General features: G+C 31.8%; 1 protein-coding gene across 2 annotated transcripts in view; it reads left to right on the top strand.

Moving 5' to 3' along the window:
* SGCZ (sarcoglycan zeta) overlaps nucleotides 1-19,570 on the top strand; it is a gene marked incomplete at both ends in the record, with an annotated part of 453,998 nt that overhangs the window by 324,433 nt on the left and 109,995 nt on the right. For both annotated transcript variants that reach the window (XM_081269704.1, XM_081269703.1), the window contains one exon: nucleotides 10,961-11,048. In XM_081269704.1, the coding sequence (XP_081125830.1) occupies nucleotides 10,961-11,048 (88 nt within the window). The remainder of the gene's footprint in view (nucleotides 1-10,960; nucleotides 11,049-19,570) is intronic.

Raw genomic sequence — 19,570 nt, 5'->3', positions numbered from 1 at the left:
AAATTCACTTTATATTTCTTCGGTACCCAAATTGTCATCATTAGATTTTCATGGAAGAAGGTTTAGGGGCTTGACTTGTAAAAGTGTGAAAATAAATTAGAATTTTGACCTTTCTGCAGTCATTTGAAGAAGTAACTTCATGAATACTCCCAGCCCCACTCCATTTACTTAATTGAGGAAGAAAAGTATAAGAATTGCCACTAATTTTTGTAGCAATATTCATGAAAGTTGAAAAAGGGATAATTTCTATTTTTTTCTTCATATTGTGAGATAAAGGTAATGTATAACTGCAATTAACGAAATACTTCAAAGCACAGAAATTCACATAGTGTCAGTTACAAGGGACACTAATTTTTTTTATAGGATCTGATTGTTGCTCAAAATTCATACTTTTTATCATGTTTCTTTAGTAATTAATATGGGAACTGAATTAATCTGTGCTCTCTGGAGAAACAACCTATATATAAAGAGATTAAATTTAGAGAATTATCTCACAGAGTTAATGGAGCATAAGAAATCAGAAAGCTAATGATGTAGTTATAAACTGCATCTGAAGGCATAAAACTCAGAAAAGGCCTATGGTACAAGTTCTAGTGTAAGTTCCAAAGTGAGAGAAGACCAATGTCCCATGTGAAGGGTAGGAAGGGACACTCTGCCTTTTTAGTGTATTCAGGGCTTCAGTGAATTTAATGATGCCACATTGTGGAGAGTAATTTAGTAATTTACTGAATCAAACATAAATCTCATTGAAAATTGCCCTCACAGACAACACACAAAATAATATTTAACCAAATATTTGTGAACTCTATGGCCCAAATCCACCCATAAAATTAACCATCACAGGTAATATAACCATGTTGTATTTATTTGCTTTTATAACCAATTGTTTATTACTTTATTTCATATTTTGCAATTCCATTAGTTTTGCCATTATGGAAAAATGTTTGTAATAAATAATACATTTCTGTTTTCCTCATCTTCTCTTCCATGAATTAAGTCACAGTATACCTACAAACATGAAGTAATCTAAAAATGTGCTCTTAATGTCTTTGGATATTTCAATCTTTTAATAAGCCAACTAGATTTTAAGAGAAAGAAAAAAAAAGGAGATTTCAAGTAGAGGAAACTTAATTGGAATGAATGAAAATATTTTTAAGGAAAAGTAATCCAAAATAATTTTCTTTTGTCTCATTTCCTTACCACGTATTAGAGATTTCTGAAGAAGAATATATATTTTATTTGACACAGTTGAATTTCTTGTTTAAATATGTTGTTATTTTTAAATTTTAGAATCCTTAGATCTCTTACTGTTTCTGAAGTACCAATTTCAAGCAAGATTAAATTTTTCCTTATTAATTTCTGTCACATACCATGAAGTCTATTTCACATGCAAATACACATCTCCAATTTTCTCTTTCTCTCTTAAACTCTATTACATACAAAAGCACACACTCATGTCATTATCATTACCATCATCAATATCATTATCATCCAAATCACCATTAGTATTTACTAATTTGAGATCAAGGTAGTGACTCTGGAGGCAGAGGCAGGACTATACCAAGTTTGAGGAAAGTCTCACTAACTTGGTCACTGTGCTCTAGGCAACTTAGAGAGTTCTTGTTTCCAAATAAATTATAAAAAAGAGTTGGGAACATAACTCAGTGGTAAATTGTCCCTGGGTTAAATTCCCAGTACAGACAGTTTAGGGTAGCTAATAATTCCAAAAAATTTTGCAAGTCTTTCACACACCTCATCCATTGCATTTTTACCAAGGCCTTTGAGTACCATTTTACAGACATAAAGAGGCATTTTGTTTTAAAATGCTACTTTAGCATTTATCTTTGATGCATATAAGCAAGTAAGTTAAAGGAATTACTTTCCTTTAAAATTTATTTATTTTTTTTACCTTTTTTATTGTTGGTTGTTCAAAACATTACATAGTTCTTAATATATCATATTTCACAGTTTGATTCAAGTGGATTATGAACTCCCATTTTTACCCCGTATACAGATTGCTGTATCACATCAGTTACACTTCCATTGATTTACATATTGCCATTCTAGTGTCTGATGTATTCTGCTGCCTATCCTATTCTCTACTATCCCCCCTCCCCTCCCCTCCCCTCCCCTTTTCTCTCTCTACCCCCTCTACTGTAAATCATTTCTTCCACTTGTATTATTCTTCTCTTACCCCTCATTTCCTCTTATATGTAATTTTGTAAAACCCTGAGGATCACCTTCCATTTCCATGCGATTTCCCTTCTCACTCCCTTTCCCTCCCACCTCTCATCCCTGTTTAATGTTAATCTTCTTCTCAAGCTCTTCGTCCCTACCCTGTCCTTGGTTACTCCCCTTATATCAAAGCAGTCATTTGGCATTTGTTTTTTAAGGATTGGCTAGCTTCACTTAGCATAATCTGCTCTAATGCCATCCATTTCCCTCCAAATTCTATGATTTTGTCATTTTTTAATGCAGAGTAATACTCCATTGTGTATAAATGCCACATTTTTTTATCCATTCATCTATTGAAGGGCATCTAGGTTGGTTCCACAATCTTGCTATCGTGAATTGTGCTGCTATGAACATCGATGTAGCAGTGTCCATGTAGCATGCTCTTTTTAGGTCTTTAGGGAATAGACCGAGAAGGGGAATAGCTGAGTCAAATGGTGGTTCCATTCCCAGCTTTCCAAGAAATCTCCATACTGCTTTCCAAATTGGCTGCACCAATTTGCAGTCCCACCAACAATGAACAAGTGTACCCTTTTCCCGCATCCTCTCCAGCACTTGTTGTTGGACTTCATAATGGCTGCCAATCTTACTGGAGTGAGATGGTATCTTAGGGTGGTTTCGATTTGCATTTCTCTGACTGCTAGCAATGGTGAGCATTTTTTCATGTACTTATTAATTGATTGTATGTCCTCCTCTGAGAAGTGTCTGTTCAGGTCCTTGGCCCATTTGTTGATTGGGTTATTTCTCGCCATGCACAAAAGTTAACTCAAAATGGATCAAGGAGCTTGATATTAAATCAGAGACATGGCGTCTGATAGAAGAAAAAGTTGGCTATGATCTACATACTGTGGGGTGGGGCTCCAAATTCCTCCATAGGACACCCATAGCGCAAGAGTTAACAAATAGAATCAACAAATGGGACTTACTCAAACTAAAAAGTTTTTTCTCAGCAAAAGAAACAATAAGAGAGGTAAACAGGGAGCCTACATCCTGGGAACAAATCTTTACTCCACACACTTCAGATAGAGCCCTAATATCCAGAGTATACAAAGAACTCAAAAAATTAGACAATAAGATAACAAATAACCCAATCAACAAATGGGCCAAGGACCTAAAATTTATTTTTAAGGGCATATAAATTGTCTGAATAACTCATTGAATGGCAGAAAGACCTTACTTTGTCTTAGTCATTTGCATCAAATCTGAAGATTTAGTTTAATTTTCCATCTCATTCTTTGTAGAAGATTTTCACTTTTACTTTAAAATTTCCTTCTGCTCTTCAAGTCTATATATCCTATCTAGACAAGGGTCAATCTCCTGTATCCCACCAGCTGGGGCAAATCTCAACTAGCCTCCCTTACTGAGCATCCTGTCTGGGCACAGAGTAGCCACAGTCAGAATGAATAGAATGAGCACTCTGGGGTTAGTGTGGGGGCAGGGTCAACCTGGAGAAAGACCTAAGGGGCAGCTGGAGAGGAAACGTAGGGACCCAACCTGAAGTGGAGATACAACCTGAAGTGGAGATAAACTAGGAGGACATATCTCTGGTGTTGCAAATATTGTCTGACAGAAAGAGAAGCATCTTAGGAAATTTTGATCATCTGATTTAAACAGTCCTAGTTTCATCTTGTTTGGATCTTTATTACTTAAGGTTGACATAGTATTTTTCCCTTTAAGGATACTTATTCTAGAAGCATTCATTTCCTAAGCCTACTATGACTACAATTTGAATTGTGGCATTTAATATAGGAAGTGGCTGGCTACCAAGGATTCCCTATACATGGAATGCCAAGTGTAAACCTTCTCCTTGTAGCATAATTATAGATGCATGTCATTAATAGTAATTGGGATACAGAGGACTTCAGGAGGAGGATTATATATTCCCCTGATTCCTGTAACATATTTAAGAGGCAGGCAGGAGTAAGAAGGACATTCAAAGTTATAGAACATTCTCAGAAGACATTCCTAGCAGTGGCCTCCATGACTAGATAATTTATAACAGAAAAAGAACCAGAGTGGGAGATTCTCAATACAAGTATCGGCATAGGAATGCACCAAAGTTGATTTGACATTAATACTATCCCTTTCCTGCACTACTTCATGTTCAAGTTAGAATGCAAACATTGGGAATTTAAGAAATCAGGTTAACATATTCTCTCATGATCAACATTTCTAATTTGAAAATAAAAATTTCAATATTTAAATGATTCGTAATCAGAAGGAAATGAAATTTCATGTGATATTTTTATCAACCAAAGATCTGTAAAACAATTACCTGTTTTGCAGGTTCTTAAGTAGGTCAAATAATTAAAGGAAGGAATGAAGTGGGTGCCTTGGGCAGAGAGATGATGAATATAAATTAAATCATAATGTGAGATGAGGGCTGGGGTTGTAGCTCAGTGGTTGAGTACTTGCCTGGCATGCATGAGGCACTGGGTACCATCCTCAGACCACATTAAAAAAATAATAATATGAAATGACTTGTTCCACTTTAGTGACTTTTTAGAATTCTTGCTCTGGGAAAAGAGGGAGAAAGAGAGGAAGTTGAAAGAGCTCTATAAATGCTCTGTGACATGAACACAAATCTAGATGAACACAGGTAGTCTGGGAACATTATGTTGTAAATGTGCTTAGTTTTCACTCAGTCGACATGCATTTATTGACAATAAATTATATGTCAAGCATGACACAAACTATGCTTTCAAAAGTCTGCACAGGAAAAAGGGCATGACAACAACACTATGTTTCCCAGAATAGTCCAAACAAATGGAAGACACTAGCAAGTGACTGGTTAAAGCAAACAAGATAAAAGGCCTGTAATAGACATCAACATAGACTATTTAAGGAAGTGGAGGCTGGCAGCTGAATTCTATCTCTGGTGGGAAAGGAAGACTTTACTAGAACATATCTTTGATTTGGGTCTTGAAAATGCCTGTAATTTTACCACAAAAGAAGAGAAATGGATATGAATTTCAAGCATCAGATGCAAAAGGTGAGGATAAATAGAAGTGGTATATATTTGAGAAAGATGGAAATTTGGGGTAACACTTGCAAGAGAAGGTAGTGTGGAATGAAGCTAGAAAAGTAAAATTGGATCATATTATATGTTCAAATGTGAAATTTTTCCAAGCCAGGAATGAAAAAAAATCAGTGAATATTTTATTTTTTAAATTCATTTTTTTTCAATTTAATTCTTAAATTCAAGCACACCAATATTTTTTTTATTTGAGAATGTTTTATAAAACTAACACTGGATTAAAAACAATGTGAGCAGGAAGGAGCTATTGTGAAGTGAGTTTCTGGTTTATCATTCAGTAGACACAGGAAAGACAAAGAAAGGTGTACATAACACACACTTCTCAAATAGCTGACTGGAAATTTAGAGGATTTGAAGATAATTGAAAAAAAAAAACCCTATAATTTGTATCTGTGAAGGGAAGAAAATTTACCTAGTAAAATCCTATAAATTCAATTAAGGGTATATCAGATTCACAAAATCTGCACTGACAAAATGCATCATTAATTAATGATATTCTAGGGAACTAACTAACATGATTTGTATAGGTTACAACCTTCTAAGATGCATAGACATAGGATAATGCAGGATATTGCATAAGAGTGCAGGATATTGCATAAGAACATCTTTATCCAAAACCCTAGAAGACACAGTAAAACAGAGCAAACTGTGCTATGATATCAAAATATAAATGATGGCAATATGGAGTGTGTGTGTGTGTGTATATATTTGTGGGTATGGTTGTCTTTTAGGGACTGGAATACTGAACAAGACTTCAAAGTATATTCTGATGAATTTAATTTTTATTCATTTTTAGATTTTGTTTAGACATTTTAGAAAACCTACAAATAAATGATCCCAAAGAGAGTCAGTATCTCATGGGGGGTGGATGACAGGGAAGAGTAGACAAAAATTGGTGTGTTCTAACATTGCCTCTGTCTTTTATTAGCTATGTGATTTGGAAGTGACTTTAATTCTCAGTGTTACAGTTTCTTCAGCTGTAAAACAGAAGAGACTGTTTCTTTTACTATTATTAATGAAGCACCACAGTTGTAATGAGGAATAAGTAACAAAGCAAAACTAACAGTACTCCCAACACAGATTAGACACTGATCTAAGCATTTCATATATTTTGTCTCATTAATTCTCTTAACAAGCCCACAAATTATGTATTTAACCCTATCTTACTGATGAAGAAACTGTGGAACAGAAATGTGGGTGACTAGCCTAGTCAAACAGCTAGTATTTGACAGGCCAAGGACATGGGCTCAAATAACCAGGGAAGGTCCGTTCTTTGTCTTTCTATCACTTCATTATTGATCCTATATGGTGGTATATGTTTAGGTTCACAAGTAGATGAACTTATATATGTAAATGATTTAGAATGTCTGTCATTGACAAGTGGCAATGCTATCTGCTATTCTTTATACTGCTATTTCTACCAGGACATAATAGGTAAGCTGGCAAGAATAATGACTTGGAACTGAATTTCTTATATGCCTGTAATACTTAGGTCATCTCATCAATAAAACTAATATGTTTGTAAAGACATCTCTGTCACAGCAACCTGTTATTGCTAGCATTCTTTGTTTGCTTAACTTTCTTGTTTATTGTCTATGTGGCCAAACGGTTTCTGAATTCCCTAAGAGAAGAAAGTCTGTCTTTCTTGATTCTCTTTGGCATGCAGTGGCTTGCAGAGAGCTGGATACATCATAGATACTTAAGAAATATTTGTGATAAAGACAGGTGGAGAAAATATAAATATGATGAATTATTTTTCCTTCATTACTTGCACAACCTATCTCAAAAATATTAAGGGGAGAAGAAAATCACAGGTCATGATTTTTCCATAACCACTAGCAAAGGGACCTGCATGGCCACATGAAAAATGTGAACAAAGGGGCCCCTGAATACCACCCCTTCCTTCCCACTGACTCTTCTGCCTGCTTTCTCTCAAGAGTACAAAAGTAGGCAGGAATGCTGTTAGGATGAAAGCCACAGTGCTGTCAGCTCCAGAAGACTCTAGAGTACTTTATTTCTGTTATGGGGGATTTCTTAATTTGGAAATAGATATTTGAATACAAAGATTTTTTTTCACCATAAAAAAGAAAAACACATTTTTAAATTTTACTAGTATATTGTGTAGAATAACATGCCAACTATTCACTTACCTTATCTTTACAGAACTTGCACATCTTGTCTCTACTCCATGACAAAATATCACAAAATAGCTTTCTCTACTTTATGTTCTCAGCAAGGATAAACCATATGAGGGTACTAGTATGTATTTTTAAATGTTAGAACTAGATACTAGCATTGTAAGTTTTGGCACATGGAATACAATACAAATGAATATAAAGAAGGAATATAAAGAGAGTAGAAAGTATTAAATTAGTGGTAATTTTATCAATGGAGGCATTTAAAGAAATAAACACATGATAAAAGCCTAGTGAGTATTCAATTCTTTAAGAAAAACATTTTTAGATACCAATATCTTTGGCAAGTGATAGTATTTTAGTATTGATTCTTGTAGAAATATGTTTGGTATCAAACTTACACATTGCCTTGGATTATATCTGCATTAGATGACTGTTGAAATTGCTATCATTTTCTTTATACTTAGTTTATCACATACATGCATTTGGATTAGGATTGAGTACCTGTTGTATAAAAGGTCATTGTGTTGTACCTAAGATAAATGAGCAATGGTTCTAATGCCCAAATATCAAATATGGTTCTAAGATCACTCTGTTTTTTTTTTTTTTTTTTTTTTTAAGAGAGAGAGACAGAGAGAGAAAGAGAGAGAATTTTTTAATATTTATTTTTTAGTTATCAGCGGACACAACATCTTTGTTGGTATGTGGTGCTGAGGATCGAACCCGGGCCGCACGCATGCCAGGCAAGCGCGCTACCGCTTGAGCCACATCCCCAGCAAATCACTCTGTTGATACATACGTGTGCGCGCGCGCGCGCGCATGTGTGTGTATGCAAAAGGACCACATGTCGTGTCAGTGAAAGTGATGCAGTCATATGCATTGACTTTGTTTATCACAGTTACTTGTTTTTGGTTCAATTCAGTGGATCACATTTTAACAAATCAATATAGCATAATAATATAATTTTGTTCGCATGAATACAATGTAGAGAATTTCTCATTATCACTGATAGCTCTGTTTATAGTTTTAGTAAGTAAAGAGATTGCTAGTGCTATCATAGTAAAATTTTAATCTGGATATAAAAATTTAATTCCAAGAGGAAATTTAGTGGAATAATGTCAAAGAGAAGGGAAGCTTGCCAGGGATAGAACTTCAATAGGATCCCTATGGTTCGAGTAAAAATGAATTGATATCGTGTAAACAAGAAGCACAGTGATTAAAGTTTCAATTCTAACCAAGACTGTTTTTCTATTAAATCAGATGAAAGGCCTATTGCTTTTTAAAATTGACTTTTCTTGGATCTTAACATATTTAATATAGCAATAATTCTTGTAAGATCCTTACATATTTTGTAAATTATACATACTGATGTTTCTGCTGTTATTTTTGCTGAAGTTCACAGAAATTTATGTTTAATATGTATAGTAATTCAAGTGAAAATATATAACCTCATCAATTAAAAAATCTAAACTGTCATGTATGTTTTACTATTTAAATATTGAAAGCAGATAAATTAAAATTTAATTAATATAATTTTTTAAAGAAGTTTTTGAACCATGTGGTGCTTTGTAGAGTTCTTATTTCTTACATTCAGATAAATTTTATTGAATTTATAGCTACTTTATAAAATGCATCGTTTGAATTTTGTAAACATTAAATACAATCTTTTATGTGCATTTATGTGTCTTCACAAAACATCTTCATGTCCTTATTAGAGATAGCAGTGTTCTTACTGGGTATAAGATAGCTGTTTGCAAACAGTACTTACTTAGTCAACAGTCTCTACTGTAAACAGAAATTTGCATTTTCATATCACTTAAAATGAATGATAGAATTAATTTAAAATACTTCAGATATTTTAAAACTTGAATGTCAGATATATATAGATGAACTTATGAAAAAAACTAGATAATTTTTTTAATGCAGAAACAAAACTTTTGACTTGTGGCAGAAGAAACTGACTTGTGATAAAATACATGAAGAGAATAACATTAACTATAGTTGGTTTTAGCACAAATGCATTGAAAGAATGAATATACTCTTCATGCCATGGAAACTTACTTTTAGAACTCAAGTCTTAGATGGTGCATACTAGCAAAATTCACTTTTGAAAGAAAATGTGTGCATTGTGCATGTAGGCACAAGAATATATGCATGAATGTGTGTGTGTGTGTGTGTGTGTGTGTGTGTGTGTGTGTATGCATGTCTTTGCTGATCTCTTTGCATCTGGTCATAAGGACCCAGAGTAGCTTTAGGAAAAAGTCCATAAAATCCTCCTATGTGTAGCCAATCACAAATTCCAAATCCTCATCTTGAAAGACTTTTTGTATGGTTTGTATATAAACCACTTGTATAAACAGCATCAGTGTAGAAGTGACTAGAGTGCTCCAGTGTGAGGGTGGTATCAGGAGAGATTTTTACAGAGTTTCAATATCTAAAAGCCAGTTCTATGAGGGCAGGTATTTTTCTATATTTTGATCACCAAAATGCCTCAACCTCTAGAAAGCTACCTTGTGCATAGTGAGTATTCAATAAATATTTATTGGATGAATGAATGAACAATTTATAAATGATTACCCTACTTATATTTTAGCATAAAAAATGAAAGAATGGGTAATTGTAAGTTATTTGCGTGAGGGAAACGATGGAGAAAGCTCAATATAAAATCTCCTAGGGATTGCCTTTCAATAATTTTACTATTAAGGGCTCAATTAGTGATACAAGTCAACAACTAAGCAGAATTAAATAACCCAATAGAAAATCTCCTATGCAAGCATCTTATTTTCTCCAGACCTTCTTATTTAAATCATTCTATGATTCATGAGCATTTACACATGAGGTATATGAACAAGGGAGTATCAATTTTTTTATATAGACTTTTTAGCCACCCATTAAACCCCTAACAAATGCTTTCCTTCAGCAGTATATTAAGTATTGGGTATGTAACTGTATACATGTGACTGCCATGGTCCTTGTCACATGGATGTTTCCTCTTGTTATATAATCAAGTGGAAAAAAAGGAGAGAAACAATGAAATAAAACAAACACAACGCCAGTAATACAGGCTTTAAACAAAATATATGGAATTTTTGAAATTTGAGAATTAAGTGAATCCACAGTGACAGTCATCAGATAAGGTAATTTTAAGGGTCTGTTTTTTAAGCTGGTTCTGAAAACTGCAAGTTAAACCTATAAAAGGGACATCCCCATTGGGATTGGATATAGAATGTCTGTGCAGCCAGAATCATATGCCACTGGGAGAGAGAAACAAGAGAGGTGCTCTCCTTTTGACTCACAATAATCAGTAGAGTTGGAAATGCTTGCATCTTATAGTTAATGCCCTCCGATAAAAAGAAAAACATTCATGTTCTACATAGAAATTACTATGAGGCACTCATTTCTTTTGTATTGTTCAACCAATGTTTGAAATATAAAAACAACTACCTAATATTTTAAAACAGGATTTTGATTGCACAGAAATACAGTATAATTTCATATGTGTTTGACTATGGTGATATTTTCTATTTGATTTATTTATTTTATACATGTTTCCCAGGATAGCCCACTGGTCTTACAGTCTGACAGGAATGTAACAGTGAATGCAAGAAATCACATGGGGCAGTTAACTGGACAGCTGACAGTAGGTGAGTGTTTTGGGGTAAAAATTATTTTTAAATTTTTATCCCATTTAATTTGGAAAAAGTAAAAGTATGCTAATTTTTTAGTATGTAATTTCACAGCCCAGTTATCTTGTACATGATTTTATGTGCCATAGACTAGTAATGGTTTACTTTATTTAGTAATTATTCTTGACAATTTGTTATTGTGGGACTGGATTACATTTGTTCTGCTGGTCATTTTTCCTAAAATATGAAATGCACCATTTTCATAAAAAATATTTTCATAACTCATATTAAACTATAATAAATACACCTTAAAAACATGTGGACTAGTATATAATATCATGAGGTCTATGTATCCTTTGTTTTAGATAAATAATTTTCTAATATTAAGTGCTTATATAAATTAGAAATCATATAATTATGAAGTATAATAAATATTAATGTTTATCAATTACTTGAAATTTTTTGTTGAAATTAACTATATAGTAAGGATTTTAGGACAGAAGTTATATTAAGGTAAAAAATTAAGTTTTCTTACATTTTCAAATACATTTTAATTTAGAGATTCATATTTTAACAAAACTTATATTATTGTTATTGAACTCCATTTTTATAAATGATAGATAAAAAGTCAGTTGCAACTATGTAAAATTATACACAGATTTGATTTGCATATAGATGCTGAAGTAATTTTAGAACACTATATGGGTTCTGTGACATTACCTAACATTGTCTATCTTTATTTGCATACCTATATCTATTTACCTATATTATAATTCTGTTGATCTGTATCATATTTATATGGAGAGAGAGTGAGAAAAATGTAATTGACAATTTTGAGGACTGGGTTAATTTTATGTTAATGAAAACTTAATTGTCTTTTACATATAAATGCATGATTTCATTATTTCTAGTTAAAATATGAAAAATATGACATTTAAAATGTGATATTTACAACCACGAATTTTTATTGTGTCTATTTCTTTTGTATTTATATGAAATATTTTTGTTATTTGTTTTAATGAAGTCAAAAAGGAAACTTTTTATATATGTGTTTTCTAAAACTCTAATTGCATTTCATTTATAAAAATTTAATTTTAGTTTGAATATTTTTTACTTCATTAAAGTTTGTCATTAGACATCTTTTAATTGCTATCACTACATAAGATTTTGTTATAAGTAAAGATATATCAGCTATAAAGGTGAGCCCCAAGCAAATTGATTAAAAATTATAGAAAAGAAATATGCTATGGATGCAGATCTGATTCAGAACATCAGTTCCTCAATTTTAATGTTAACACAAATTTGTGATTGTTATTTTTGAACTGCATACACAAGCCAAAAGAAAGAAGCCTACAACAGGCAATTTGCCTGATATCATAATTTTCTTAAATTTGAGAACTCTCCACAACATAAAACTGTCTTTTGCTTTCATTTCTTCATATAAAAAAAGTCCTTAGTGGAAATGTCAAAATGCAAAATAACCACAAAAGACTATGTACCCAAGTCCACTGTCAGACATAATAGCTGCATAATCCCTGAAGATAGAGCAAAACTGTGTTGATTATAGGAATTGTAATAAGATGCCCTTTGCATTTCACTGGATGTTTTCCTGAAAGAAATATAAACGATATATTGTGTTTGTTTTTTAGTCCACTTTCCAAACTGATTTATTGTAATAATAATACTTACCAAATAAAAAAAAAGAGGAGAGGGAGAGAAATGTTAAACAGCTTTAAAAGCAGCAAATTAATAAGTTAATGCTGGTACATGTATACTTCTTGTGAGCTTAATCTAAAAACTGGTCCTCTGAATGTAGCATTGTTGAATTATGTCTCTCACTGCCTTGCATTTTTCAATAAACAGATCAAAAGAAGAGGGAGACTAGGGCTGGGCTGAGAAGATTATTTATTCACATTTGAAGTCAAACCATAGGGGGCTATTTAATAGTTGGATGAGCAGCAACACAATTTATCTCTTGAAGACTCAGTTTCTCATCTCTAAAATAGGGATACTGACAGGTTGACTGTTATAATAATAGAAATAATTTCAGCATCTTCAAAGGGCAGGTAGTATTATATTGAATTTGGCATTGATTTGATACGGTAATTGAAACTGTTGGTGTGATTTAAATCACAAGTGTATCGGTATTTTTGAGACCTTTCATGATTTTTTGTTTGTCTGTTTTATGTATAATTGAGACAGTAGTTAAATTATATGTTATATTTTAATATTATTACAGGGATATGTCATAAAAACATCACAGATAATATATAAGATGTGTGGAAACTTGAATAATGAAATGATAAATATACCTTATGTAAAATTTAAATATATAATTGGATGAATTCACACAGTGTAGTTAGACAACCTTCATTTTTAGAGACTAATTGTAATTGTGTGATATAAAATAAATATTTTATCCTTGTTTTTTTTCTTTCAAATTTTGTTTAAGGATGTATACTTATTATTTAGATGTGATACTATTCTTGCCCATAGTGATTTGTCAATATTTAAAATATTACAATATGTTTTGTAATATTTAAAATATAATATTTTAATAAAATATTTTAATAAAATATAATGTCTTAAAATGTAATATTTTTTTTTAATTACATAATTGACAATTATGAACAAGAATTTTGAATAATAATTTCAGATATACTTCATGTTCTAAGTAAAACAATTCTAAAGTCTACCTATATGTCAATTACTATTAGAAAAGCATAATGAGATTTTATTCTCATTATATATGGGAAACAAAAATCTTTTCTTTTCAGTATCTACTTGTTCCATTTTGTCTTCAAAGTTATATGTAAGAGATTTCAGCAAAATAAATATTCATTTTTCTGGTATCCTTCTCTTTCTATCCTTCTCTTTTGTTCATCTTTCTGAGTTCATCTGAGTTCACAGAGATATGCACAATCCAGGCACAAAGCAGGCAGTGTGCTCATTCTTATCTGGACTCACTCTCAGGAAATGAAACCAAATTATATTCATCCAATAAATGTACAGACAAGATTTCATGTATACCTGACTGCTCATATATAATCAAACTAAATCTTAAACTTTTTAGACTTTGGGTAAAAAAAAAATCAATTCGACAAATGTTTTTGTAGACTTATAAGTTCTAGACTTCCCATTAAATCTAAGATTCTAATTTTTCATGGCCTTCATAATTTTGGAGGAGATTAATGAACTTAAGTTTCTTCCTCCAACTTTCTCTTCTTAGAATAAAGCTGAAAGAAAGGAAAGAGATTGTTGGTTGAGAAGTGGTTAAAGACAGTACAACATCCCAAGAGGTCAGACTCCCTGAAGAAAAAGCAAGAATTTTCTTAAACAAGTCTCAGAATCATTCTCCAGGTCAAATTTTTCTATTATTTGATCTATAATTACTACATTTGTTAGCAGAATATTCCTTTTTTTATATAGGTGGCAAAACTGGTTTGTGATTTTAGCTGTTTTTATGTTCACATGTGTTGATAACATGATACTGTTTTGCATAATTTTCCATCAAATAATATGGATAAAAATGTGAATTATGAACCATCTTTGCAAAGCTTCTCTTATTATTTTAGAAAACTGCTACAATATGATATATAGAATAAAACTAATTTCTAGGGTAGTACCACTAAAATGTTTTTGTGTAGTTTTGATATAAACTTAGTTTGTAACACCAATAATAGTAATACTTAGCAATGTAGTAATAGGATTTACTAAAAATGTAATATTTCCCACAATATAGTTAGTTATCATTTATTTGCCAATAATCTGATTGACCTTTAAGAGGCTTAAAATACTTTATTGGTAATTTAAAAACATAAATTTTAATGTCAGTAAAATGATTGCTTTGTAATGAAAAACTTGGCTAAACTATTAAAATAGTTTAGTAAATCTGTTTTTACTTATATTATAAAATATATTTTTATATTATAGCATATTTGATATTTATAACATAAAAATATTTTAATAAAACAATAAATAATAAAACAATGTCTAAATGCCTATTGGCCTCTCATGACTTTTATCAATATTCTATAGCTAGAGGATATAAAAAGGAGGGTAAACTTGGAAAAAATAATAATAGTCTTAATAGGTAGAATTAGTTTTGTTTCTATTTTTTCTTTTTAGGAAGCCCCTCTTATTTTAATTTCCTCTACAAATGGCAATATGGAGAAGCCCAGAATGGCTCTGTATGTAGTCCTGTGACATAAACATAACAAGTTCCACAATGCCACTTCCAAAGTCATCTTGGTAACACATTAGGGCTGATTGGGCATCTAAATTTTGAGTGTCTTTGTCCTCAAATTTGCTTTTAAAGTGTACTTAAAACTTCAATCTTATGGTTTAAACAGCATCCCATTTAAACATTATTCTTCTTGTTTAAGGTTCAATAAATTTGGAAGAATGGATTCTGAATGAATTAGTTCCTAGGAATTGGTAACTATATGGCCCAAATCATTTGTTCATCTTTCATGGTGTCTTCTCCATTTATCAAAAATGTCATAATCAAATTGTACAAAACATTAATTACAGTCCTTAATTCTTAGTTGTTTGATTTTCTGCAGTAGTTATTAAATGCTTATAATAATGGAGGGTTTTAAAAAGCTTGACTGTATAGCAATAAGAAGGAATGTCACTTGCAATAAATGAAAGAAAGTGATAGTTATATTTAGTACAAGATTTTTCTTTATCAAAATTTATACTTGGAGGTTTAAATAACCTCATAGGAGAGAAAGCTATAATAGTCAGCCCCTGCAGCAGGGTTGACTTTAGTTTCTCTAGAGGTCTTTAGGTTCTTGTGTTTTTTTTTTTTTTTGCCCTGGGAACTTAGGATGGAGTCAAAGTCAGTAAGTAGGGTTGATAACTGTCATATGTGCCAGAATTGGTTGTCAACTTTTTCTTAGGACTGTCAATCAGCTAGACACTTACAAAAGAACTTTTGAAAAATTTATGACCATAGATTTGCTTAATAAGAAAAATAAGAAAAATTAAGCATTAAAATTTAAAAAGGATATATTTCTTTCGATTTTTTCTTTTTTTTTTCTTTTTGAATTAATACACTATTTTGTGACAAAATAAAATTTTGAGGGGCAGTTACTGTGGATTGAACTCAGGGGCACTCCACCACTGGGCCACATTCCCAGCCCTATTTTGTATTTTATCTAGAAACAAGATCTCGCTGAGTTGCTTAGCACCTCAACTTTGCTGAGGCTGGCTTTGAACTTGCTATCATAAAGGCTCAGCCTCCCAAGCCTCTGGGATTACCTGAACCACCACACCTGGCTCACAAAATAATCACTTTAAACTATAGTAATTTTACAAGAAGATAAACTTTTTAAAGTTTCTATTAATACATCTTTGTATCCTAGACAGTAATTAAACTACAATGACTTTTCTGGTGGTAAGTTGTGAAGGGAAATGACTAAAACTGAAATGATTTTACTATTCTATAGGAACTAAGTATGATCTTTTGGAAAACATATTTTCCTCATATACACTGAACAAAATGTACATATAGTACAATATAAAGAGTGCTGGATTGCCGCAGTCTGGCTGCATCAAAATAACTGGGGGGGGGGGGGGGTGACGAACAACTTGTGTACATTGATACAGCAGGAGTGGGAGCCGTTTATTGTAGGACAGGAGGGGTATATATACATTCCACACAGCTTATCTAATTAGCATAAACTAGATACATCAGTCAACCAATAAGGAATCTCCACACTTAATGGCTCGTTGGCCTTACTTCACAAACCACTCCCTCTGGCATTTTGCCAGGCGCCATCCAGACTTGTTTACAGACCCTAACATTGGATTATATAGTGTGCACTATTTTTTAAAAACCTTGCACTAAATGGAACACTGGGTCTACTACGATGCTGGGAAAATGTTTTGAAGCATTCTGAGAACATGAAAGCAAAATATGGGTTATATAAAATAATTGAGAGGGGTACAGCAAAACATAACTACATTTTGGTTCAATGTAATTCAGGGATAAACATCAAAACTTACTTACAGGAACTGATATGTGGTCTTTTAAATATTTCTTAATCTATATTTACTTCCACAGGAGTTTACTTGTGACTTGATTTTTTTTCAATTCAGAAATAACATTAACTGATGATAAATTGATACCCTAACTAAGACTCTTACTGGATCGATGCTCCTCTGCCCACATTAGTATATCCCCCCAAAACCAGGACACATGCATACACATGCTTATTTCTCCATAGAGCTGGATAGTATTGAAATGCAAAACTAGGATGGCTTTTAAAATAAAAAACAAAATATTTCTGAGTTTGTATACATAGAACTAATTAAAATATTAACATTTTATTTCACACAACATACCTCAAAATAACTTGAGTCATTTAAACAGTGAGAAAAATCTCATGATTTAAAAGGAAACCATTCACTATTGAAAAAATAATACACAAAATGCTATTTAGAACAATTTTTAATGTTCTACAAATTTAAGATAATTCAAGATTTCATACTCTCAGATAAAGAACACAATTTTTAGAATGAGTATTTAGTTATGACTAATTATAGAAAATTTAAAAAAGCAGAACCTAAGTTTAATGAAATTTATTATAACATGGAAATATATGAATTTGCACTGATAACAATATTAGGCGGGCAACCATATAATTTGTATAATATAAAAATAATGTAGAGAACATTTTCACCTAGATATCATAATTTTCTCAGAAACTGGTTTTAGGATTCATATATCCTTTATAATTAATAGCATGGATTCAAAAGACAACTAGATACCAGCTCTGTCACTTCCCAATTATACAATCTTCTGCAAGTCACTCAGGCATCCTCTTCAGGCTTTTGTTGGGAAGATAAGAGTATTTACCTCCAATAGCACATATGAGAATTGAATAAGTTTCATATATGAAGGTTTTTAGACCACTCCCTGGAGAACAGTGTGCATTATGTATATACGGATGGCTGTAATTATTATTAGATCTACCTGTAAATAACTGTATACTTGATCAAGCTTCTGGGCTTCTTATGTATGACATGAGTCTATTTTGCTAGAGTGTCTATGGTTCTTTCCTATTCCCCACATAAAAGTGAAAAACTACTTTTTTACCTTTAGAGGAAGAAATCAGTCAATGAATCTTCTGATTAATTTCTTTCCTTAATATTTAATAATAATTACAGAAGGACATCAGATTGTATATTTTTATGTCTTTGACACATATTATAGTTACTTATTTTTATGCTCAGATTTAAGTCAGTATCCTAGTTATGCCTTTCTACTTTCATGAAATTCTGACTTATAAAAAAGTGTCTTTTAAATGAAATTTAATTCACAAAATAATTCAACAAGTCAAATCACCTTATTTTCATTCATACTAAACATCAGCATGTTCTTTTCCTAAATAAATGGAGAAAAATGTAGATGAGAGTTTTATAATAAATATTTAAAGACCCCTAAAGTGACATGTAATCTTGCATTAAAGCAATTACTGTGAACACCTGGGAATCACTTAATTGACTGCAGATGGTGTAGGACATATAAAAAGTAGAAGGTTACAGATAATTCTCACATACCAAATTTAAATTTTTATCATTGACTCCTTTTATTTTTAACTTAGAAAATACTAATGGTTAGACAACATTAATGGTCTGGGACAATTTAATAAGAATAAATATTTTATGGAAAATGAACTATGTTAATATTGAAGCACAGACCAACAAAACCCTTTAGGTTTAATGCTACATGTTCATTCAAAATGATTAATGCATTGTTGATTCTCAGTTCATTATTAATTAATTAACATGAATTAAACTAATATTAATTGGTTTAATATTAATTAATCACATTGGGCAAGTTACAAGTGGAAGCAGATGCCTATGATAATCAGTAGAAAGATGACACTTGTAGAAATTAGGACCCTCAATATCTGTACTCAACTATGATGATAATTAAACCTGAAGGAAAGATACTAATGCACACGTTCTGAAAAGTTGTTATCATAGAAGTATTTATATTATTTATACCATCCTGAATCATTACACTAACTTTCTCAAGTTACTGTAAGTAACTGTATTATTATTATTCAGTGACTGTGTTATAACTTTAAAAATTGAAAAAAAAATTGACTCAAATATTTAAATTTTCAATTATTTGTAGACAGAAAAGGAATATTATGAATTTTTCTTCCTAGAGAACCTAGAACAAAACCTAATATAGATGATCTGGCTGGTCATTTTTCAAACTTTGCTGGCTCTTTCTTTTCCGGGTCCTATGTTCAGTTCTGTGAGGCTAGCTCTACTAATCAGTGCTCTGTGTTATGGTCCTAAAGACCTCCCTGGCAGAGCACTGACCTCAACTTCTCAAAATCAAGAGTGACCAATATGCTAAAATATGCCATCCTGGATATGTCAAGGAATACCAAAGATTTGGCTGATAGGGAAATGTATGAAATTTCTCTCCTTTTAGGCAAAATATGTATTTCAAAGTATGATCTTTGATGTCAGTATCTTTAGTTGTCAAAAAAAGTAAATCTAGTGATGGTATA

Source organism: Spermophilus citellus (assembly GCF_964194105.1).
Source record: "Spermophilus citellus genome assembly, chromosome: 16".
NCBI classification, from domain to species: domain Eukaryota; kingdom Metazoa; phylum Chordata; class Mammalia; order Rodentia; family Sciuridae; genus Spermophilus; species Spermophilus citellus.
Note: the sequence above shows the minus strand (reverse complement) of the source record. Positions and strands in the feature narration are given on the sequence as shown.